Raw genomic sequence first — 25234 nt, 5'->3', positions numbered from 1 at the left:
GATATTTCATAAAAAAATAAATACATCAGCCTTTTGCGGGATAGTTATACATTTTAGAATAAAACATTTAATAAATAAATGTTTTTTATTTTATTAATTACATCACAATTCTTCATCAGGCAAATGACTATCTCATGCCAACAGAATAATAAGTTCATTACAAGTTTTTCAATATTTCACCTTTATAGAAAAGACAGTTCAGCAGTCTCATCAAAAGTTGGGAGGAATGAAAAATACTACAGTCTTCCTTAAGGGTGATCAAAACTTATCTTTATGCTTTAATGTTCTAATTATAGCATCAATAGATAGCTAATACAAAATCCACCCATAGAGCCTATCAGCATCATCTTCAAAATATACTCAGATGCCCACTACCTTCTCCTTCAGCTCCTACTCAGCTTCAAGCCACAGTCGCTCTCCTTGCTTGGACCCTCGTGCTGGACTTTTGATGGGTGTTCACCTTTTCCTCTCACAGCTGACTCCTGTTAAAAACTCGTTTCACTTCCTGTCACTCTTTCTCTCAAAACTCTCTAAATTGAGGGTTTCTCAAATTTTACAATGGCCTATGTTGGAGAGGGGGAAATTTTCCCTCTATGCCTCTTGAGTTCTTGTGGCTGGACCAATAATCAAATTAACGCAAGACAGATTAACAGGAGAAAAAGAAACAAATTTTAATTCATGCACATGAGGTCTCGTAAAAATAGGACCTAAGAAGTGGTCAAGGCAGGCAGCTTTTATACATTTTAGACAAAGAAACAATAAGTTTGTGAGGAATTGACAGGACAAAGAAACTTGGGTTTGGGATGCTCAACTAGTGAAGAATCTAAATAGAATTTGGGCTTGGGGTAGTACACTAAAGAAGTAACGAGGTTTGTTTCTGTAGGCTCCTAGTCTAAATCCCCTACCTCTGGCAATAGGGTGTCCTTCTATCTCCAGATGCAGGGAGTGCACCTTTCACACGAGAGATTTATTTACTGCTTTCAGGGAGACAGAAAGAAGTGTTAGAGTGTCCCTCTTGTGTTGGCGATTTCTTAAGTAACTTTAATTCAAATTAATCAATATGCCATTGTGGCATATTTAGGGGTGGCCCGCCCTGAGCCCCAGCACCTAAAAGGCCCTACAAGAACTATAGGACATCCCCTGCCCCACCTGCTCTGCTGCACATGTGCCTTTTGGATTGTATTTACTCCTACTTCCCTGAAATCCACTGCATTCCAGCCATCCCGGCCCCTGGTTAAGTCCTTGGCTAGGCAAACATGGTCCCACCTTGCCCATGACAGTCGATCTGGAATACTCGTCTCCCAACGCAGCCACATGCCTCACTCCCTCACTTCCCTTAGGCCTCTGCCTGCCTCAGACCTTCCCTGACCACTTCACGTAACATAGCACCCTCTTTCCCACCTCTCCCGATCCCTGACATTCTGCTTTTCTACATACAATTATTACAGCTTGGAATACTGTATTAATAAATAAAATACTGTGTTAATACACCATCATATATACTAATAAAAATATACTCTATGATGCATAATATACTATATAAATAACACTAATCCTGTATTAATAAAAATATGCACATTGTTTTCTTGTTGGGTGTCTCTCAAAAAAGTCTTATTATTTTGCTTATTATATGTAAGTCCCAGGAGGGTGGGAGTTTATCTATTTGGTTCACTAATCAATTCTTATTGTCTCAGTCAAGGCCTGGCATAAATTAGGAGCTCAATTCAAATGAATAAGTACATGTGTGGATGAATGAGTGCATAAATGAATCTATATTAACATTATATTTACATTTTACTATATTTTTCTATCACTCCTACCATGTTTATATGCATATTTCAGAAATCATATTAAGATGTTATATTCAATGACATGTAGTTAAACTTACACGTGGATCATCTCTTCTATTAACAATTAACTGCTCTTTTAAGAAACTCCCCTCTATTATTATTTTACAATTTAAATTAGTTAAAGCTGGTAAAGTTTTTAGTACTACTTAAAGGCAGGTTACTGTTTAAAGGCAGTGGCTTTCAAACTCTTATGATTATGAACCACGATTTTATGGAATAAATTGATGTTTACCACATGCATTCTGAAAATTTCTTTTCTTTTTCTCTTCTGTCCTACTTCATCTTTAAATACATGTCTTCCATGACTCACTGCACTCATTTTATAACCCAATTTTTTTCAGGGAGCATAATCTGAGGTTTGAAAAACATCACTATAGGGTACATAGGAATATATGTAGAATTCCCAATGAACTAATATTAACCCTGTCACTGCTCATTAAAAAACAAAAACAAAAACAAAACAACTAATGAACCCTACATAGAGAAATACTTTTGAAACCAACTACTATTTTATATCTATATATGATTTGAAATAGGAACATTATGAATATTAAATGTGAATTTTTGAAATAGAATATTATATAAAATGAAAGAATGTGGAACTAAAATATGTTCTTAAAAAAGAAACTAAACAAATTAGAACATGAAAGCAGAAAACTATCATTTTAAAACTTAATACATTTAAATGTAAATGTTATTACATATTTCCCCAGGAAGAATTGTAATTCTTAAACAGCTCTGTTAAATTTATCAGATTAATTTGTAAACAGTGGTTGCCACAAAGTGAATGAAGTGATAGGAATCTTTTAGTGATATGATCATTCTCCCTTTTAGACAGGATGAAGATAGATTTTTCTTTTCCCCATATACAAATTATTCCTCTGTTGCATCAATTCTCTCACTGGAATATTTAGCATGTCTTTATTTTCCACTATATGTTTATCAACTACACTATATAAACATAGAAACACACACTTTTACCATTAAAATAACTTCCTAAGAAGTTTAATGTCATCCTACCTCTCTTGATCCAAATCAACTTTCAGATCACTATAGATTTATCTTCCTAACATCCTATTTGATTAGTTTACTACACAAACTGCTTATCCTGCCATTCAAAGCCTTCCCAACTTACCTTTTTAGCCTTGTCTATCATTAGTACTTCTGATGGTCAGTGTTATGTGACAACTTCGCCAGGTTATACTATCCAGTTATTCAATCAAATACTAAGCTAGGTGTTGCCATGAAGTTATTTTGTAGATATGATTAACATCTATAATCATTGACTTTATGTAAAGGAGCTTATTCTGAATAATCTGGCTGGGCTAGATACAATCAATTTAAAGGCCTTAACGGAACTGAGACAGGCCTGCTATGTTCCTGAAGAAGAAATTCCACCTGCAGTCAGCTCCTGCCCAGGAGTTTTCAGCCTGCCCTTCCTGATGGTCTGCCATATGGATTTCAGACTTGTCTGGCCAGCCAACCCCCCCCGAATTGTGTAACCCATTCCCTGAAATAAATGTGTGTGTAGGAGGTAGGGGGCTGTACATCCTACTACTTGTGTTTCTTAGATGGAACCTCAACTGATAAAGTACTTTACCATCATTAGTACTTTACACCCAGCCCAACTCTTATCATTTTGTTTGTGCCTTAGGCCTTCTTGACAGAGCTCATCCTCCTTCAGACGTCTCAGCTTGAAATGGTCATTCCACTCTTGTTTTGACCCTTGGAAACCCTGCCTCACTCCCACTTACATAAAACAGGAATGACTCACCATTCTTTGAATCTCCATAGCTTTCTATTAAGTGTCACTTGAATGGCAAAAAACAAGATCTGCCTTTTTATGTTAGTTATTTTTGAAGGATATTTCCCTATGACAATAAGCTCCATAAGAATATATAGGTCATGAGTCATACAGCTCTGAAACTTCAGTGTTCAATCAATGGTGCCTTATACATAACAGTCATTTAATGAATTAATTTATAGTCAAGTGTTATTACATACATAAAAAGAAGAAAATCTTTGACGTCAGATAGACTTCAGTTTTTTAGCCTGGCTCTGTCTTACTAGCTTTGTGAAAATAGTCATATTATTTAATCTTTCAGCCTTACTTTTCTCTTATGTAAAGTGGTGATAACATTAATAATCACTATATTGGTTCATAGAAATACTAAATCATGTAAAAACACACCAGCACAGTGCCTGGTATATATTGGGATTCAATAAAATGTAACTATTTTGCAATTACCTTGGAAAAGTTATTATGCACTAGTTCATAAAATACATATATATTGAACAACTACTGTGAGATAGGCACTTTGGTAAGCCCTGTGAAAAATAAAAAAGATAAATTAATGATTGCTAACATTTATGAGTAGTTGTTTTATTCCAGATACTATTCTAACTCTTCATGGAACACCTTTATAACAACACTAATGAGAAATTACTATTAACCCTATTTACAGATGAATAACCATAGACAGAGAAAGGTTAAGTAATTTTCCCAAAGACACACAGCTAGTAAGTGTTGGAGTCAGGATATAAACCAAGGCAATCTAGGTCTAGATTCTGGGTTTTTTTGGTTTTTTTTTTCTGTTTCCCCAAGGTACTTCTGTGGACATGGATTTAGTTTTCAAGTGACATTTACTCTACTAAGAGATGAGAAATTTTTCAAAAGTAACTACTAAGCAATCAATTTTAAAAGTGCCACAAAGAAAGGAATTCAGAAAAAAATAACATTCTTCAAATATTTTTAATGCTACTTGGTACATATGATATCACTCAGGAGGCCATATGAGAATGAACAAAACCAACCTGCTCTTCCACATTTGACTGACCCCAGTCTGGAAGATATTTCTGTGCCCTCTACTTTGTGGGGGATGTCTTAGAATTGTTATGGACCTGTGAATTAGCACAGGCAATTTTTCCATGTAGACAAGCAGATCTCCATTGTCACATTAATCCAAAGAGTTAAAGGCAGTTTTAATTACAGTATAATCTTTCAATCCTTTATAAACCAGTTTTTCAAAATGAGGCACTTCAATCATTTATAAAGGTGAATAATCTCTGATGGTTTCACTTGAAGGATATAATTCTACGATTGATAACATAAAAAACAGCATGGGCGGGCTTCCCTGGTGGCGCAGTGGTTGAGAGTCTGCCTGCCGGTGCAGGGGACACGGGTTCGAGCCCTGGTCTGGGAAGATCCCACGTGCCGCGGAGCAACGAGGCCCGTGAGCCACAATTACTGAGCCTGCGCGTCTGGAGCCTGTGCTCCGCAGCAAGAGAGGCCGCGATAGTGAGAGGCCCGCGCACCGCGATGAGGAGTGGTCCCCGCTTGCCGCAACTAGAGAAAGCCCTCGCACAGAAACGAAGACCCAACACAGCCATAAATAAATAAATAAACAAATACTTAAAAAAAAAAAAAAGTAAAAGTCTATTAATTAAAAAAAAAAACAAAAACTTCCTTGTTAAAAGACAGGGAGTTCAGAATCAAAGCCATCAGACTCACTGTTTAAAAAAAAAAAAAGAAAAAAAAAACAGCATGGGCTTTAAAATAATAGTGATTTTCTAGATTAAATTTTTTTCTGTGAAGATCTTATGTAGTGTATCAATACCTAACATGAGGAATATCTGTGGAAGAGATGCGTAATATTAACACATTTTTTTCCTCATTCTGTTAAGTAAACTTTTCATGCTAATTCATGGCAATCAATCCTCATGTGAACTTTACAGGGAAATTCATGAGCATTGTAGTGGTTTCAAGTAGGTTAGTTTTACACAGAAGACATTTTTGAGCATTTTCTTTGCTGCACAGTCAGCCGGAAGACATATAGTTGCTGCACTCTACAAAGCTCACTGCTGAGCAACCCTCTGGAAGAACTTCTTCTAGATGGCCTTTTAAATGCTGCATCCTGCTGATTCAGACTCAGACCAGTGCTGTAGAGGTTTCCTATTAAACACGATTGGCTCTCAGTTCAACCACTTTTTAGAAAATTTTTCCTGAAATAATTCCTCATAACTAATCTCTTTATATCCCACTAATCCACTGTTCTCTTATAAAAATAATTCTATCATTTTCTATTTTCCCCCATGCCATCTCCAAAGGTCAGTTGCTTAAGTCTGGCCCACTCGCTTATTCCCAAACCCAGCTCTTTAATTCACATCTGTCTCTTCCAAATTTAAACAGATTTCTCTGAAATCTACTTCATGTTTAGTGCTCATTAATTATAAAATAACACCTTCCTTTAAAGACCCTTTTGTACATGGCATTCATTCATTTGTCCAGTTTTCCAAAACAGCAATGAATCAAATCTTTGAAGACATGGAGTATGGATTGTTTCCATTTCTCTATTAAAACGTAGCACTTGAACAAAAGATTCATAAAAAATATGCACTTTTTCTGTGTTTTCTTAATAGTTTAAGTTTTGTTTGTCTCCTTTTTTTGTGTGATAATTACATTCATTAAAATTGAAGCTCATTACCAGATGAGTTTTTATATTGTCTGTGTAATGCAACATTAAGTATTTTTAAAGGAAACTAATTTGTTGGTTGTTTTATTTCTTATAGGCTACAATACTGCAATAATTTTAACAATAGCCAAAATCATTTGAAGGAACTACATTCATGATTTAAACAGAAATTATAAAGGATAGTCTTTTATAAAATAGAATACTTACTTAGAAAGAAAAATAACTTCCCATATTATATATACAAAATTATTTTATTTATGCAAAATTTTTCAGGGATCATCTACTAAGAAATGCCAAAGCATAAGCAATCTTTCTAAGATCAACCATAAATCAGCAATAATAAGGGGACCTTCAAGATGGCAGAGGACTAAGACATGGAGATCACCTTCCTCCCCACAGATACATCAAAAATACATCTACAGGTGGAACAGTTCCTACAGAACACCTACTGAACACTGGCAGAAGACCTCAGACTTCCCAAAAGGCAAGAAACTCCTCACGTACCTGGGTAGGGCAAAAGAAGAAAGAAAAAACAGAGACAAAAGAATAGGGACAGGACCTGCACCTCTGGGAGGGAGCTGTTTAGGAGGAAAGGTTTCCACACACTAGGAAGCCCCTTCGCTGGCGGGGACAGGGGGTGGCAGCAGGGGGCGGGAAGCTTTGGAATCACGGAGGAGAGTGCAGCAACAGGGGTGCAGAGGGCAAAGTGGAGAGATTCCCGCACAGAGGATCAGTGCCGACCAGCACTCACCAGCCTGAGAGGCTTGTCTGCTCACCCGCCAGGGCAGGTGGGGGCTGGGAGCTGAGGCTCTGGCTTCGGAGGTCAGATCCCAGGGAGAGGACTGGGGTTGGCTGCGTGAACACAGCCTGAAGGGGGCTAGTGTGCCACAGCTGGCCAGGAGGGAGTCCAGGAAAAACTCTGGAACTGCCTAAGAGGAAAGAGACAATTGTTTCGGGGTGCGCGAGGAGAGGGGATTCAGAGCACCGCCTAAATGAGCTCCAGAGACGGGCACGAGCCACGGCTATCAGCTCAGACACCAGAGACAGGCATGAAACACTAATGTTGCTACTGCAGCCACCAAGAATCCTGTGTGCAAGCACACGTCACTCCCCACACCTCCCCTCCCGGGAGCCTGTGCAGCCCGCCACTGCCAGGGTCCCATTATCCATGGACAACTTCCCAGGGAGAACACATGGCGTGCCTCAGGCTGTTGCAATGTCACGTTGGTCTCTGCTGCCACAGGCTTGCCCCACATTCCAATTATAACTACAATGCCCCTCCCCACCCCCGCATGAGTGAGCAAGAGCTCCCTAATCAGCCGTTGCTTTAACCTCCTCCTGTCTGGGTGGGAACAGATGCCTGAGAGTGACCTACATGCAGAGGTGGGGCCAAAACCAAAGCTGAACCCCAGGAGCTGTGCGAACAGAGAAGAGAAAGGGAAATCTCTCCCAGCAGCCTCAGGAGCAGCGGATTAAATCCCCACAATCAACTTGATGTACCCTGCATCTGTGGAACACCTAAATAGACAACGAATCATCCCAAACTTGAGGCAGTGGACTTTGGGAGCAACTGTAGACTTAGGTTTGCTGTCTGCGACTGACTTGTTTCTGATTTTTATGTTAATCGTAGTATAGTTTTAGAGCTTGTTATCACTGGTGGATTTGTTTATTGGTTTGGTTGCTCTCTTCTTTTTTTTTTGAATTATAATTATTTTTTAATTTAATAACTTTTTTATTTTAATAATTTTTTTAAAAAATTTATTATTATTTTTTCTTTCTTTTTTTCTCCCTTTTCTTCTGAGCAGTGTGGCTGACAGGGTCTTGATGCTCTGGCCTGGTGTCAGGCCTGAGCCTCTGAGGTGGGAGAGCCGAGTTCAGGACATTGAACCACCATAGACCTCCTGGTCCCATGTAATATCAATTGGTGAGAGCTCTCCCAGACATTTCCATGTCAACACTAAGACCCAGCTCCACACTACAGCCAGCAAGCTCCAGTGTTGGATGCCCCATGCCAAACAACTAGCAAGACAGGAACGCAACACCACCCATTAGCTGAGAGGCTGCCTAAAATCATAATAAGGTCACAGACACCCCAAAACACACCACCGGACGTGGTCCTGCCCACCAGAAAGACAAGATCCAGCCTCATCCACCAGAACACAGGCACCAGTCCCCTCCACCAGGAAGCCTACACAAGCCACTGAACCAACCTGACCCACTGGGAGCAGACACCAAAAACAATAGGAACTACGAACCTGCAGCCTACAAAAAGGAGACCCCAAACACAGTAAGTTAAGCAAAATGAGAAGACAGAGAAATACACAGCAGAGGAAGGAGCAAGGAAAAAACCCACCAGACCAAACAAATGAAGAGGAAATAGGCAGTCTAACTGAAAAAGAATTCAGAGTAATGATAGTAAAGGTGATCCAAAATCCTGGAAATAGAATGGAGAAAATACAAGAAACATTTAACAAGGACCTATAAGAACTAAAGAGCAAAAAAACAATGGTGAACAACACAATAAATGAAATTAAAACTTCTCCAGAAGGAATCAATAGCAGAATAACTGAGGCACAAGAATGGATAAGTGACCTGGAAGATAAAATACTTGAAATAACTACTGCAGAGCAGAATAAAGAAAAAGAATGAAAAGAATTGAGGACAGTCTCAGAGACCTCCGGGACAACATTAAACACACCAACATTCGAATTATAGGGGTCTCAGAAGAAGAAGAGAAAAAGCAAGGGACTGAGAAAATATTTGAAGAGATTATAGTTGAAAACTTCCCTAACATGGGAATGGAAATATTCCACCAAGTCCAGGAAGTGCAGAGAGTCCCATACAGGATAAATCCAAGGAGAAACATGCCAAGACACATATTAATCAAACTATCAAAAATTAAATACAAAGAAAAAAATTAAAAGCAGCAAGGGAAAAGAAACAAATAACATACAAGGGAATCCCCATAAAGTTAAGAGCTGATCTTTCAGCAGTAACTCTGTAAGCCAGAAGAGAGTGGCAGAACATATTTAAAGTGATGAAAGGCAAAAACCTACAACCAAGATTACTCTACCCAGCAAGGATCTCATTCAGATTTGATGGAGAAATTAAAACCTTTACAGACAGCAACAGCTAAGAGAATTCAGCACCACCAAACCAGCTTTACAACAAATGCTAAAGGAGCTTCTCTAGGCAGGAAACACAAGAGAAGGAAAAGACCTACAATAACAAACCCAAAACAATTAAGAAAATGGTAATAGGAACATACATATCAATAATTACCTTAAATGTAAACGGATAAAATGCTCCAATCAAAAGACATAGACTGGCTGAATGGATATAAAAACAAGACCCGTATATATGTTGTCTACAAGAGACCCACTTCAGACCTAGGGACACATACAGACTGAAAGTGAGGGGATGGAAAAAGATATTCCATGCAAATGGAAATCAAAAGAAAGCTGGAGTAGCAATTCTCATATCAGACAAAATAAAGACTTTAAAATAAAGACTATTACAAGAGACAAAGACAGACACTACATAATCATCAAGGGATCAATACAAGAAGAAATATAACAATTGTCAATATTTATGCACCCAACATAGGAGCTCCTCAATACATAAGGCAAATGCTAACAGCCATAAAAGGGGAAATCGACAGTAACACATTCATAGTAGGGGACTTTTAACACCCCACTTTCAACAATGGACTGATCAACCAAAATGAAAATAAATAAGGAAACACAGCTTTAAATGACACATTAAACAAGATGGACTTAATTAATATTTATAGGACATTCCATCCAAAAACAACAGAATACACTTTCTTCTCAAGTGCTCATGGAACATTCTCCAGGATAGATCATATCTTGGGTCACAAATCAAGCCTTGGTAAATTTAAGAAAATTGAAATCATGTCAAGTATCTTCTCCGACCACAACGTTATGAGACTAGATATCAATTACAGGAAAAAAATCTGTAAAAAATACAAACACATGGAGGCTAAACAATACTCTACTAAACAAGCAAGAGATCACTGAAGAAATCAAAGAGGAAACGAAAAAATACCTAGAGACAAATGACAACGAAAACACAGTGACCCGAAACCTATGGGATGCAGCAAAAGCAGCTCTAAGAGGGAAGTTTATAGCAATACAATCCTACCCCAAGAAACAAGAAGCAACTCAAATAAACAACCTAACCTTACACCTAAAGCAATTAGAGAAAGAAGAACAAAAAAAACTCAAAGTTAGCAGAAGGAAAGAAATCATAAAGATCAGATCAGAAATAAATGAAAAAGAAATGAAGGAAATAATAGCAAAGATCAATAAAACTAAAAGCTGGTTCTTTGAGAAGATAAACAAAATTGATAAACCATTAGCCAGACTCATCAAGAAAAAAGGGGAGAATATTCAAATCAACAGAATTAGAAATGGAAAAGGAGAAGTAACAACTGACACTGAAGAAATATAAAGGATCATGAGAGATTACTACAAGCAACTATATGCCAATAAAATAGAAAACCTGGAAGAAATGGACAAATCCTTAGAAAAGCCCAACCTTCTGAGACTGAACCAGGAAGAAACAGAAAATATAAACAGACCAATCACAAGCACTGAAATTGAGACTGTGATTAAAAATCTTCCAACAAGAAAAGCCCGGGACCAGATGGCTTCACAGGCGAATTCTATCAAACATTTAGAGAAGAGCTAACACCTATCCTTCTCATATTCTTCCAAAATATAGCAGAGGGAGGAACACTACCAAACTCATTCTACGAGGCAACCATCACCCTGATGCCAAAACCTGACAAAGATGTCACAAAAAAAGAAAACTACAGGCCAATATCACTGATGAACATAGATGCAAAAGTCCTCAACAAAATACTAGCAAACAAAATCCAACAGCACATTAAAAGGATCATACACCATGATCAAGTGGGGTTTATCCTAGGAATGCAAGGATTCTTCAATATATGGAAATCAATTCATGTGATACACCATATTAACAAATTGAAGGATAAAAACCATATGATAATCTCAATAGACGCAGAAAAAGCTTTTGACAAAATTCAACACCCATTTATGATAAAAACTCCAGAAAGTAGGCATAGAGGGAACTTACCTCAATATAATAAAGGCCATATATGACAAATCCACAGACAACATTGTTCTCAATGGTGAAAAACTGAAACCATTTCCTCTAAGATCAGGAACAAGACAAGATTGCCCACTCTCACCACTATTATTCAACATAGTTTTGGAAGTGTTAGCCACAGCAATCAAAGAAGAAAAAGAAATTTAAAAATCTGAAAAGAAGAAGTAAAACTGTCACTGTTTGCAGATGACATGATGCTATTCATAGAGAATCCTAAAGCTGCTACCAGAAAACTATTAGAGCTAATCAATGAATTTGGTAAAGTAGCAGGATACAAAATTAATGCACAGAAATCTCTTGCATTCCTATACACTAATGATGAACAATCTGAAAGAGAAATTAAGAAAACACTCCCATTTACCACTGCAACAAAAAGAATAAAATATCTAGGAATAAACCTACCTAAGGAGGTAAAAGACCTGTACTCAGAAAACTATAAGACACTAATGAAAGAAATTAAAGATGATGCAAAGAGATGGAGAGATATACCATGTTCTTGGATTGGAAGAATCTACATTGTGAATATGACTATACTACCCAAAGCAATCTACTGATTTAATGCAATCCCTATCAATCTACCAATGGCATTTTTCACAGAACGACAACAAAAAATTTCACAATGTGTATGGAAACACAAAAGGCCCAGAATAGCCAAAGCAATCTTGAGAAAGAAAGACGGAGCTGGAGGAATCAGGCTCCCTGACTTCAGACTATACTACAAAGCTACAGTAATCAAGACAGTATGGTACTGGCACAAAAACAGAAATACAGATCAATGGAACAGGGTAGAAAGCCCAGAGATAAACCCACGCACATATGGTCACCTTATCTTTGATAAAGGGGGCAAGAATATACAATGGAGAAAAGACAGCCTCTTCAAAAACTTGTGCTGGGAAAACTGGACAGCTACATGTAAAAGAATGAAATTACCATACTTCCTAACACCATACCCAAAAATAAACTCAAAATGGATTAAAGACCTAAATGTAAGGCCAGACACTATAAAACTGTTGAGGAAAACATAGGAAGAACACTCTATGACATAAATCACAGCAAGATCCTTTTTGACCCACTTCCCAGAGAAATAGAAATAAAAACAAAAAGAAATAAATGGGACCTAATGAAACTTAAAAGCTTTTGCACAGCAAAGGAAACCATACATAAACAAGACAGCCTCAGAATGGGAGAAAATATTTGCAAACGAAGCAACTGACAAAGGATTAATCTCCGAAATATACAAGCAGCTCATGCAGCTCAATATCAAAAAAACAAACGACCCAATCCAAAAATGGGCAAAAGACCTAAATAGACATTTCTCCAAAGAACATATACAGATTGCCAACAAACACATGAAAGGATGCTCAACGTCACTAATCATTAGAGAAATGCAAATCAAAACTATGAGGTATCACCTCACACCTCACATGCCACCATCAAAAACTCTACAAACAATAAATGCTGGAGAAGGTGTGGAGAAAAGAGAACCCTCTTGCACTGTTGGTGGGATTGTACATTGATAGAGCCACCATGGAGAACAGTATGGAGGTTCCTTGAGAAACTAAAAATAAAACTACCGTATGACCCAACAATCCCACTACTGGGCATATACCCTGAGAAAACCATAACTCAATAAGAGTCATGTACCACAGTGTTTATTGAAGCAGTATTTACAATAGCCAGGACATGGAACCAACCTAAGTGTCCATCAACAGATGAATGGATAAAGAAGATGTGGCACATATATACAGTGGAATATTACTCAACCATAAAATGAAATGAAATTGAGTTATTTGTAGTGAGGTGGATGGACCTAGAGTTTGTCATACATAATGAAGTCAAAAAGAGAAAAACAAATACCGTATGCTAACACATATATATGTAATCCGAAAAAAAAAAAAAAGTTTCTGATGAACCTAGGGGCAGGACAGGAATAAAGATGCAGACATAGAGAATTGACTTGTGGACCTGGGGAAGGGGATGGGTAAGATGGGATGAATTGAGAGAGTAGGATTGACATATATACACTACCAAATGTAAAATAGATAGCTAGTGGGAAGCAGCTGCAATGCAGAGGGAGATCAGCTTGGTGCTTTGTGACTAGAGGGGTGAGATAGGGAGGGTGGGAGGGAGACGCAAGAGGGAGGGGATATGGTGATATATGTATACATATAGCTGGTTCTCTTTGTTATACAGCAGAAACTAACGCAACATTCTAAAGCAATTAGACTCCAATAAAGATGTTAAATAAAAAAATAATAATAAATTAGCAATATACTATAGCAAAATAAAATTCAATAATATCATATGAACTATTTTACCTTTGCATTATAAGGAATGTAATGTTTTGATAAAGCCTCTGGCGTATGCATCCATGTTTTGTCTGCAATGAAGAATACACAGTGTTAAATTAAATCACAGGTTCTAAGGGTATCATATTCATGCATTTGAAAGGAGTCTGATATGGATGGGAGCACTTCTAATTCTGAGATAGTTTTGCTAATATGAGAAATAATAACTAGTCAGATATATGAACAATGTAACCACAAAGTAATTATAGGATTCTTTCCTTAATATAAAAGTCTTTTCCTTTTAAAAGCTTTCTAATAATAAAACAATTTTGAATTTTTAAAGAATATTAAAAAAACATCAGTTGGGCTATGAGTAATTATATCAATTATGTGAATAATTATGTGTTATTTTTCTTATTTCATTTGATATTCTCATGAATAACAGGTTATTTTTCTTAATTCCCTTTTCAATAAATAGTAATCTGCTCTTTTCTCATGACTGTTACTATTCCTTAGTATCAAGAATTAACTATTTAGTAACGGGAAATTCTAACATTAAACTAACAACTGCATTTATATAAAGCTGAAATGAAACAATCTACTAAATTCATTTAAAAATTAATATAATATTAGGATAATTTTTTAGCCTCAATTTAGAGAAACATTGATTGAGGGTCCACTATCAGGAGTTTTGGATATAAATAATCTTAAATGCAGTAATTTGAAATTATTACACTATTTAAATTAGTGTAATAGAATAATAGAAATAAAACTAAAAGAATAGAAGATTGTAAAGCAATTATACTCCAGTAAAGATGTTAAAAAAAAAGAAGATATCAAAAGTAATTTGTATTGTATATTATTGATAGAAATAGAAAATAAAATTTTCATTCAATTTTTGAATTTGATTTACATATTCCACATATCTTCCAAAAATATTTTGTGGAACAAATAAGCAGGGAAAAAGCAAAACATGCTAATGTTTACACAAATCAAATTTGCTGATTTTTCACAAACTGCATTTGTCTGTAGTAAAACTTCTCAATCTTCAAATATGTTATGTCTTCTTAAGTGGAGTTTTGTGAATATTTTACTCCTAATGGGAATTTAAAAATTTAGAATCAATATTATAAATAGAATAAAATCAGACATATATTTTACCATGAAAAATATTAAATAAGTACACACTAAAAGAAAATAACAGATTACTAACAAAGCATTTTCAACATTCAATTCAGAACATTTAAAAATGATGTTAACAGAAACTAGTTCGGTATAATTAATATGTTCTCAAACTGGGGGAATGTGAAGACATAGAGAAAATGGCATATATTCCTGGAATTTTAATTATTTTAAACCATTCAAAGGATAATGCACTATATGTTAAATATGTTTATGGGGTGCAGTGCAATATTCACAAGAATTTCTAAGACAAAACATGAGGGATCAATAAAATCCTGTGCCCATGATGAATTTTAGGGCTATTTCTAATTACTGAAGTGGATATGTGACAGCCGTACTTGGGTGAAATATTTTGAGAAGCAATACATCCTAGGCTTCAAAAAGCGGTTTTGACATACTGACATTGACAATAATGTATAACTCTTATTTCTTGTATGGATTTTCATTTTAACTATAGTTTTCTCTTTATGATTGCTACTGGATAGTGATATGATTAATTCAAGAATAATTTGTACTTAGATGTGGAATATAGTCTTGCTCTTGTATATTAAAATAAATTTATCACAATACTGTATACCAAGATAATAAAAACATCGAAGACCTGCCTTCAGAAAACCTAAAAAGATATCTAGTTCCTTTTTTTTACGCCTTAACTCAATTATTCTCATGTCTCCTTTTTCAAGACACACAGCATAGTTCAGGAGGATGCAAAGTCTAACTAAAGTTTGAATACGATGGTTCATTCCAATCCTGAAGCAGAGGGATAATTGCTTTCTCCTCTAAACCACTATTATTTGAAAACTCATGACACTGCCTTTGTTATAGTCTCGTATTGCAGTAACCTAGAAAGAGGTTAGGTATATCTAGCTGTTACTGGTGAAAGACTAAAATAATCACAATGCTAAATTACCAGCGGATAAGCTGCAGTTACTACAATGACAAAAAATCTACATCCACACACCAAGTGCTGACGATTTAATGGTTGTTCATTACATACCTCTAGTATAGGTAATACACTTATTAAACCTGAAGGATTTCCAAAATGAGTCCTTAATGTCATTCTAATTTATACTTTGGCAAAAGAAAAAACTGACAGAACAAAACTATATGTTAACTCATACAGATGTGGCTGACCTTGAAGAAAGGGTACAGATGATGGTCTTTGGTCACTATATGGACCCACAAAAGATACTGGATACATAGAATTGGTGAAGAAACAGGAACATAGACACTCTAGAATGTGTTCCCTTTCTTGATATTAAACTATAGTCACTGACTTAATAGTGAACATTCACATAAAAGGAAAGGCCAACATTTCAAAAATATTTGACAGCTGTCAAACCACTCTGACTACTGGGTCAATAAATCTAGGTATTCAAATGTATTTAGATTAAGAGTTCATCTAGAAAGATGCAGTAAACTTCATTATTCTTGTATCACCAGAGCTTAACATAGTGAAAAAACCTACTTTGAACATATTAATTTAAAACTAAATATTGATGGATGAATGGATGCATTTGAATAAAATTTTCATGAAAAGGAAAATATTTAAATACTATTGAAATTTAAGTGCTTTGTACTATGATTATTTCTACTCATCAGTATATCAACTGATAAGTTAAAGAACATAAAGTGTAATTAGTTGAATTATTTAATCACATTTATTCACATGCTATGTTTTATGCTTTTTTAACTAAATGATTAATATTTGACATAATAAATAGAATATAAGATTTTAAAAATTCAAAAAGAAAGCTAATATAGGGAAAGAAAGAAGCTATAAAACATTCATTAAAATTTAATCTATGAATCTGGGGTTACATAATTTTTACAGAGCTTTTCAAAATAGTCCAAAATGATGCAATTCTAGTACATTCAGTTTTTTTCAGACCCTATGAGCAACTCTAATAACCATTAAAGCATTTGCAAAGAAAATCAGTGAAGTGCCTGGACAAGTCAATCAAATAATACCAAATTACTAATTGGGAGATTTAATAAAAAGAGAAAAAAAAAGAATTATGTTTAGGTTTAAGATAATCTCTTTTCCTTGGGTTTCTCATTCAGTAAGGTTGCATGTAATAACCAAGTAAATTGGATATCTATGAAATAAGAGATAAGTTTTTAATGATAAAAGATGATCTTGTTTTGTTTAGCGTACAGTATAGTGTATGTTGATGCTAGTTATTGGAAAGATGACTTGAATTATATATTCTCTAGGGCTATAATTACAGTTCCTGATGGTCAAATATATGAATTCTCTGATAAAATTCCAGTTTTGCATCTCAAATTAAAATTCAACAAATAGTGCTACTGGTTGAAACTAGGAGCACAGGCTCCAAGAAGTTTTCTTTTAACAACTGTAATAAATGAGAGAGTGTGAAGTGACTGGTGAACTTAAGGTAGAACTTCTGGCATCAGGTTCTAACTGAATTGGAGTGAAATATTGATCAATAATTTTCTGATATGTAATCACTAGACTTGAAAAATAAGAGAAGTCAAAAGAAATTTAAAGAGAATGCAGCAAAGCAGGAAATAACAAGTGCTTCTGCTTCTTGATTCTCTAGATCATTCTAATTTTCCTCATGGTTGTACTCCCACTGTCTTCAAGTGAGACAAATATACAATCGCCAGTTACTCATCTTACTATGCAACACTTGGGATTTCTCAGTGAAAAACCACTCCAAATCCCCGTCAAATAAAGAGTAAATTAGAAATGTGAAGTTTCAATTTTAAAACCATGGGAAAGGGAATTCTAAGCAAATAAAAAGAAGCGAAGATATTGAAGTGTCTTTAAAAAACAAGGTAGTGTGTTTAAAGTGATGAGTTGTAATGTAAGGTTTTTATTGTCTTATTAAAAATACTTCTACATATCAGAGAATTATTTCTAGATTTTTTACTAGTAAAGGGAATAAAAAGAAGCATGATTTTATTTTTGGTATATGTTTTAAAACAGAAGCAAGCTACAGACCACAATAAATGTCATTTTGCCTTCCTCTTATTCTGAAAAATAAGTAAAATAATAAATTCCTAGTTTCCCAGGGTTAAATAGTGCCTGAAAGTTCTTCATATTACCTAAATCCCTACTAAATACATTAATCCTCTGTACCACATCCAAATGTTTGAACACCTCTCATTTCAGTAAAAAATAAAGGTAATACTTTGAATAATTCCATTATACTTAGGCACAACTTTGTTGGAATTTTTTTCCTACATTTAATCAATGACCTTATCATTTACACCTATTTGTCCTTTATTAAAGTTAGTTCCATGACCAAATGACAGCATTCAAACATTCATAGGTCTTCAAAAATTGCAAGACCACACCAAGGGTTCTCAGCCATGCTTCCTGTTGCATGGTTGAAAGTCCTGAAGTCATCTCAGCCTTTCTCAACCAGGCATATTACAGTGTGTCAATTCATCCTTAAAAGCAAGAACACACCGTGCCTGAGGGCATGGAGTAGAACAGAACAATCTATTTCCTGGTTCAAGATTGTTCATTATTCATCCATTAGAAAATGAACTGGAACCTTTGATAACCACACTGATGACTTTATTCTTCAGCCATGTTTTACCCACACAGCAATTAAGGTGCATCTTCCAAATAATAACAATATATAAATAAATATAGAAGTGTTAGAGGTTCTGGACCCATGTGTGGCAATTTACAATATCTTATTAAGTTTACAGTGTGGAATATGACCTAACTAGTCATTTCCCCCCCCCCCCCCATATGCCTGTAATCCTACCACATCAGTTATCTCTTCCTACTTTCAATCACCTAAGAACTTGAGTGGCATCGTTTAAGTATTCTCTCCCAGGTCATTGACAGCATGTTAAACAGGAGAGAGCCCTGTGCCCACCACTAGAGAACTCCTTCTAGAATGGCAAGGATACATTATTTTAACTTTACTGAACTATATAAAACTATCAAATTTTTCTATCTTTCCTATGAGTGTATCAAGAAATATTTTGCCAAATGCCATGTTTTCCTGCCCCTTAAAAAAATTTCTGTACTGATAATTATGATATATTTATACTTATTTTAAATTCCTACTTTAAAATTAATAACAAATTTATTTGGCCTCTTGCTATCAATTCACCTATCATGAATCCTAATACATTATTCAATAAAAAGTGAAGTGCATGCACACACACACACACACACACACACACATACGAGTAATTTAAATCACTATAGCCCATGTAAGCTCAGGGAATTTAGTACTATGGCTATGAAAAGTGAAGTTAGGATTAACTTCCTAAGTCAGATCACTTTATTTTTTGCAACTCTAACTTCATTCTAGAGTCACATGCTTTGACAATCAGAAAAAGTGATTTCTTAACATCTCTGCTTGATTTGCACAGTAATATTGAAATGACTCCCAGGTGTTTAATGGACACACTTACCTTTCTTCCTGCTAAAAGCACGGTTCATGATGAGGAACAACCAAATAGATGTTCAGTTCAATCACACTTTATATCCTATAAAATTAAGAAAATAGTAAAGCATAAATAAAGGAATGTTGACCAACCTCTTTTATGTAAATTATTTTAATCACAAAGTCTTTTTAAATTTTCTAGATGTTTAAAAACAATATTTCACAATATCCTGAAGGACAATGGGTAAGAATAAACGTAAGTACTCAATAGTATGAGTGGCACAGCAGACAAGAACAATATATCAAATGAAATTCCTCCAAAGTTCCTTAATTTTTTTGTCTTTTTTCCTATTACACATCTTTCACTAATTATATTTACCTTCAAATTTAAGAATAAAGAAGGTTAACTTTTCCCTGAGCTTGTTGGCAAGAAGTGTGGTAATGTTTTGGGTTATCATTAACAGCAGTGGTGGATAAACAGAAGTCTTCTGATATAAATGGGGGTCATGCCCCACCCAATCAGGCTATGCTTGGCAGCCCTGTGTCCCATGATGCTCCAGGCGGCTGCCTCCTATCTGTTGAAACCAAGGCAATGGCATACCTCCCACTCCCCACCCCTGAAGCCAAGGAGGGAGCCTTGATGATCTCTGAGTCACCTTCAGGATCATTCATTCCTAGTCTTGAAGAGTAGTGCACATTCACAGCCAAATAGCTGTATGGTCCTGTCCTGTGGGATCTAAGAAATCCAAAAGCTTTTCTTCATTTCATCCCATCTCCATCTTCTTCAGTTGAAATTGGCAGTGTTTTGCTAGAGTAGCTGATTAGGTCTGTAATTCACACAGATACTAATCTCATCAAAGGGCTGTTTGGCCATACCTTTGGTGTTCTCTGCTACATGGATTGGCTGAGAATTTTCCAAATCTTTAAGTACTGATTACTTTTTGCTTAACAAATTCATTTCCTTCTCACATTTTACTATAATCAATTAGAAGGAACCAAGCCCCTCCTTCAACATTTTGCTTAGAAATTCCCTCAGCTAAATATCCAATTTTATTGATTGCAAGTTTTACCCTCCACAAAACACTAGAACACAAATACAATTTGGCCAAGTTTTTTGCCACTTTATTACAATGATCACCTTTTCACCGTTGTTCAAAAAACATGTTTCACTTTTCCGAGACCTTATCAGAATGGCCTTTACCATTCAGATTTCTACCAACATTCTGTTCATGATTATCTATGTATTCTCTAAGAAGATGGAGACTTCCTCTCCAGCTCTCCTCTCACCAGAATCGTCTTTAGTAATCCCTTCAAAATACTCTTGGTTTCTTCTAGCATGCACTTCAAAACTCTTCTAGCTTCCCCCCATTACCCAATTCCAAAGCTGTTTCCACATTTTTAGGTGTTTGTTACAGCAGCACCCTACTTCTCAGTAACAATTTTTATTTTGATCTGCTCAGACTGCCATAACAAGATACCATCAACTGGGTGGCTTAAACAACAGAAATTTATTCCTCAGAGTTCCAGAGGCTGGAAGTTTGAGAGTCATACTTTAGGGTGCCAGCATGGTAGGGTTCTAATGAGGACCTTCTTCCTGGCTTGTAAACAGCCACCTTCTGGCTGTCTCCTCACATGACAGAAAGAGAGAGGGCACTCTTGTCTCTTCTTGTTCTCATGAAGACACTAATCCCATCACTGGGGCCCCACCTTCATGACCTCATCTAAACCTAATTAGCTCCTAAAGGCTCTATCTTCAAATACCAGCACTCTGGGGGAGAGGGCTTCAACATATGAATTTGCAGGGGACACAAACATTCGTCCGTAACACTCTCCATAAATCTACATAGCAATTGAAGCACAGCAGAGAAATTAATCTTTATTATAAAGTTGTTATTGCAGTGAAATTACTGCTATCTCTGTCCTTGCACTTCTGCTCCCAAAGAAAAATTAAAATAGTTAATTGAATTATAAAATATTACTCGGCATTGTTTAGTAGACTTAGATAATGACACAATAATATCAATCTGTTATTCACCCCATACTTTACTCATCTTCTCATGATATATGCTATTAATAAAAGATAGGTAGAGAATACATTTTAAGAATTAGAATGCCAAGATAATTATTCCATGTATATTAACAATATAACATGGTTTATTTTCTATGGTATGAAAGATATTACTATTATATATATATATATATATGTAACGATTAAAATGACTTCATTTTCGGGCTTCCCTGGTGGCGCAGTGGTTGAGAATCTGCCTGCCAATGCAGGGGACACGGGTTCGAGCCCTGGTCTGGGAAGATCCCACATGCCGCGGAGCAACTGGGCCCGTGAGCCACAACTACTGAGCCTGCGCGTCTGGAGCCTGTGCTCCGCAACGAGAGGCCGCGATAGTGAGAGGCCCGCGCACCGCGATGAAGAGTGGCCCCCGCTTGCCGCAGCTAGAGAAAGCCCTTGTACAGAAACGAAGACCCAACACAGCCAAAAATAAATAAATAAATAAATAAATTAAAGAAAAAAAAATGACTTCATTTTCTACAGTTAATTTATTCATTCACTCAGAAATTATTTATTGATCTCCAGTTCCAGGTACTCTGCAAGATGCAAAGAAATACAATAAGGACAAAATATATTCTGTATTCTCCCAAGAGTTACTCTTCATCTAGAACCTAATAGACGTGATTATTAATTGATCATATCCTCAAGGAATAAGTGAAGATCAAAAATTAGCAGAAAAGGAATATAATGTATCCAAATGTAAGATTCAGCTTCTCTGGAAAAATAAAGAGACCAATACCATGATGTCTATTAGTCAGCAGATCAAATTCAGTATGCCTCTTCACTACCCAAATCTCATCACTTTTAGGTAGACATTTTCAACAATAGCAGACCATAAAATATAAAGGCATTTAACACTATATAATTTTAAAATCCATGAAATTAAATAATATTGTGCTTTTTAAATTAAGAACAATATAATATAAACTCTTTGGGGACATATAGACAAAAAATAATAAACCTTAGAATAATTGTATAAAGTTCAGTAGGCCAAATAAGGAGAGTATAAAATAACAGTACAATTCTATGACTCTAAAACACCAGAAGGATTGTTGCCTGCTCACAAAACATATAGATATAAATGTCAATGAATATCAGATAAGCCATTCTTGTAATATAAATAAAAAACAATAATTTCACTTTCCAAACACCATTATTTAGCCTATTTATTTGATCCTATGGCACTCTACACTTCTTTGTGGAACAGATCTTACTTCCCCTCTCTATGCCCATGTATATAGTACAGTGCATGACGCTAAGTCGGCATTCAATATACTTACACTTGTTTAGTGTATAACAATACATGTTTTGGGCTTCCCTGGTGGTGCAGTGGTTAAGAATCCGCCTGCCAATGCAGGGGACAAGGGTTCAAGCCCTGCTCCAGGAAGTTCCCACATGCCGCGGAGCAACGAAGCCCGTAGGCCACAACTACTGAGCCTGCCCTCTAGAGCCCGCAACACAACTACGGATGCCTGCGTGCCTAGAGCCCGTGCTCCACAACAAGAGAAGCCAACGCAATGAGAAGCCCACGCACCGCAACGAAGAGTAGCCCCTGCTCTCCGCAGCTAGAGAAAGCACGCACGCAGAAAGGAAGACACAACGCAGCCAAAAATAAATAAAATAAATAAATAAATTTAAAAAAAAATACATGTTTAAATGCACTCTACAGTTTACATAATAAGATATATGTCATTATCAACTTAACACATTAATAAGTTAAGAAATATAAGTTCTATATAAACCTATTTTACTTCCATTTACAATATAATATAAATCTTTCCACTTGGACAAACTTTTTGTAAAGATTGTTTTGGTGACTATATACACATGGATGCATCATTGCCCTATCATTAAACAACTATTATTTCTAAATTTTAGCTAAATATATACAAAGGGAATAATTTACATAAAAATTATCTTTTATTCATTTTTCCCATAAAATAGCATCCCAGAGTAAAAATCACTAGGTATAAAGTATTACTATTTAGGTTTTCTATTTTTTTTTTTAACTAAACATAAAGGGGTTGTAACAATTTACATGGCCATCAGTTATATGACAACACTCATTCAACTTCACATTCCCCGGGATTGACTATTGAATATTGTGTGTCTCTGTGTGTATTTGCATGTGCTATACTTTTTATAATCCTGTTTTTAAAATATAAAACTCTTTAAGATTAACAGTGCTACATGGTATGAAAACATACACTGATTTCCCAATGGTATTAAAAAAAAAAAAGAACCATTATCATTCAATAAATAATCCAAACCTTCCTCAGAAATTTATGTTGACACCTTTCCATATATTAAATTCAGCTATATAGATTTATTTAGACACTTTTGCTTCTGGCCAAGACAGAGTAACAGAGGCTATATTTCTCTTACCATCTGAAACACCTAAAAAATGAAACAAGAGGTATGAAACAACGACTGTTAAGACATTAGACATCAGGCAACAAAGGACAGTGATCCATGAGAGATGAAAAACAAATAAGGTAAGCCCTATGACTTCCCTGGCTTAATGCATGGAGAAGGTTTCCAGACTATGGTCCAGGGAGGTGGAACTCAGTTGAACCCCAGCAATCTCCCTGAGTTTTGGAGATATTGCTGAGAATGTGGTGAAATGAAGATGCCTACTTTGCAGTCAAGAGCACTGGAGAGGAAAGAACTCTACTGAAAGCACTAAAGATACCTGCAAAAAATCCTTCTTACAATTGAACTGAGTACTGATAATGACCCAAGACTGAGGAAATAGCCACCCACAAAATTTAGAGAGAACAGTGCCTGTAGCTCACACAAGAACCAACAGCAAGGAAGGAAAATTTTGAATTCACAGAACTTCAATTAGTAATTCTCACCTTATCAGTGGGGAAAAATTAAGGCTAGAATAAACGCTGCTTTGGCCTCACCTGACAAATCTTTAAAAACAAGACCCAAAAGAATCAAACTATTTCCAAGTAACTTCTCTATATCCCAAACTATGCTTAAAAGGATTTTAAGGTTAATTAGCACCCAACATGGTAAAATTCACAATACTTGGTATGCAATAAAATGTATGTGTGTGTGTGGGGGGGGTGTATGGCTATATATATATATATATATATATATATATATCTCACATGCAAAGAAGCAGAAAAATACAATCCACAATGGGAAGAAAAATTAATCAAGACTGATCTACAAATGACCTGGATGATGGTAGTGGTAGGCAAGGACATTTAGATATGTTCCATATGCTCAAGAAGCTAGGAGATAGATTAAACAGATACAAAGAAACACCCAAATAGAACTTCTAGAAATGAAAACCACAATGTATAAAATAAAAAATATACTATATGAGATTAATGGCAGGTAAGACATTGCAGAAGAAAAGAGTAGTGAAATTGAAGACACAGACATAGAAATTATAATGCAACACAGGAAAGAGTCTAGCTGGCAGGCAGGAAGGAAGAAACAGAGGGAGGGAGGGAGGGAGAAAGGAAGGGAAGGAGGAAAGGAGGAAGGAAGGAAGGAAGGAGGGAAGGAGGGAAGGAGGGAGGAAGGGAGGGAGGGAGGGAGAGACAGAGGATCACTGAATTATGGAAAAACCTCAAGTGGTTGAATAGTCCCTGAAGGAGAGGAAAGAGTTAGAAAAATATTTGAAGAAATAAAGGCTGAGAATTTTTCAAACGATGAAAAATATAAACCCAGAGATTCAACAAGCTTAAACCCCAAATATGAGAAACAAAAAGAAAACAACACCATGACACATCATAATCAAATTGCTCAAATTTAAGAACAAAGAGAAAATCTTAAAAGCAGCCAGAAAAAAAGACATGTACGGAGGAACAAAGATTAGGAT

At 35.9% G+C, this 25234-nt stretch overlaps 1 protein-coding gene across 3 annotated transcripts in view; it reads right to left on the bottom strand.

The window, feature by feature from the left end:
- The window catches only part of GULP1 (GULP PTB domain containing engulfment adaptor 1), a 258080-nt gene that overhangs the window by 83833 nt on the left and 149013 nt on the right, over nt 1–25234 (bottom strand). For all 3 annotated transcript variants that reach the window (XM_061203132.1, XM_061203115.1, XM_061203123.1), the window contains exons 3-4: nt 19357–19431; nt 13798–13859 (exon numbers count right to left, since the gene is read on the bottom strand). In XM_061203132.1, the coding sequence (XP_061059115.1) occupies nt 13798–13859; nt 19357–19384 (90 nt within the window). In that variant the 5' untranslated portion in view covers nt 19385–19431. The remainder of the gene's footprint in view (nt 1–13797; nt 13860–19356; nt 19432–25234) is intronic.

Source organism: Eubalaena glacialis, chromosome 1 (genome assembly GCF_028564815.1).
Source record: "Eubalaena glacialis isolate mEubGla1 chromosome 1, mEubGla1.1.hap2.+ XY, whole genome shotgun sequence".
Classification (NCBI taxonomy): domain Eukaryota; kingdom Metazoa; phylum Chordata; class Mammalia; order Artiodactyla; family Balaenidae; genus Eubalaena; species Eubalaena glacialis.
The sequence above is the reverse complement of the archived record's forward strand: the minus strand, read 5'-3'. Positions and strand labels throughout refer to the sequence as shown.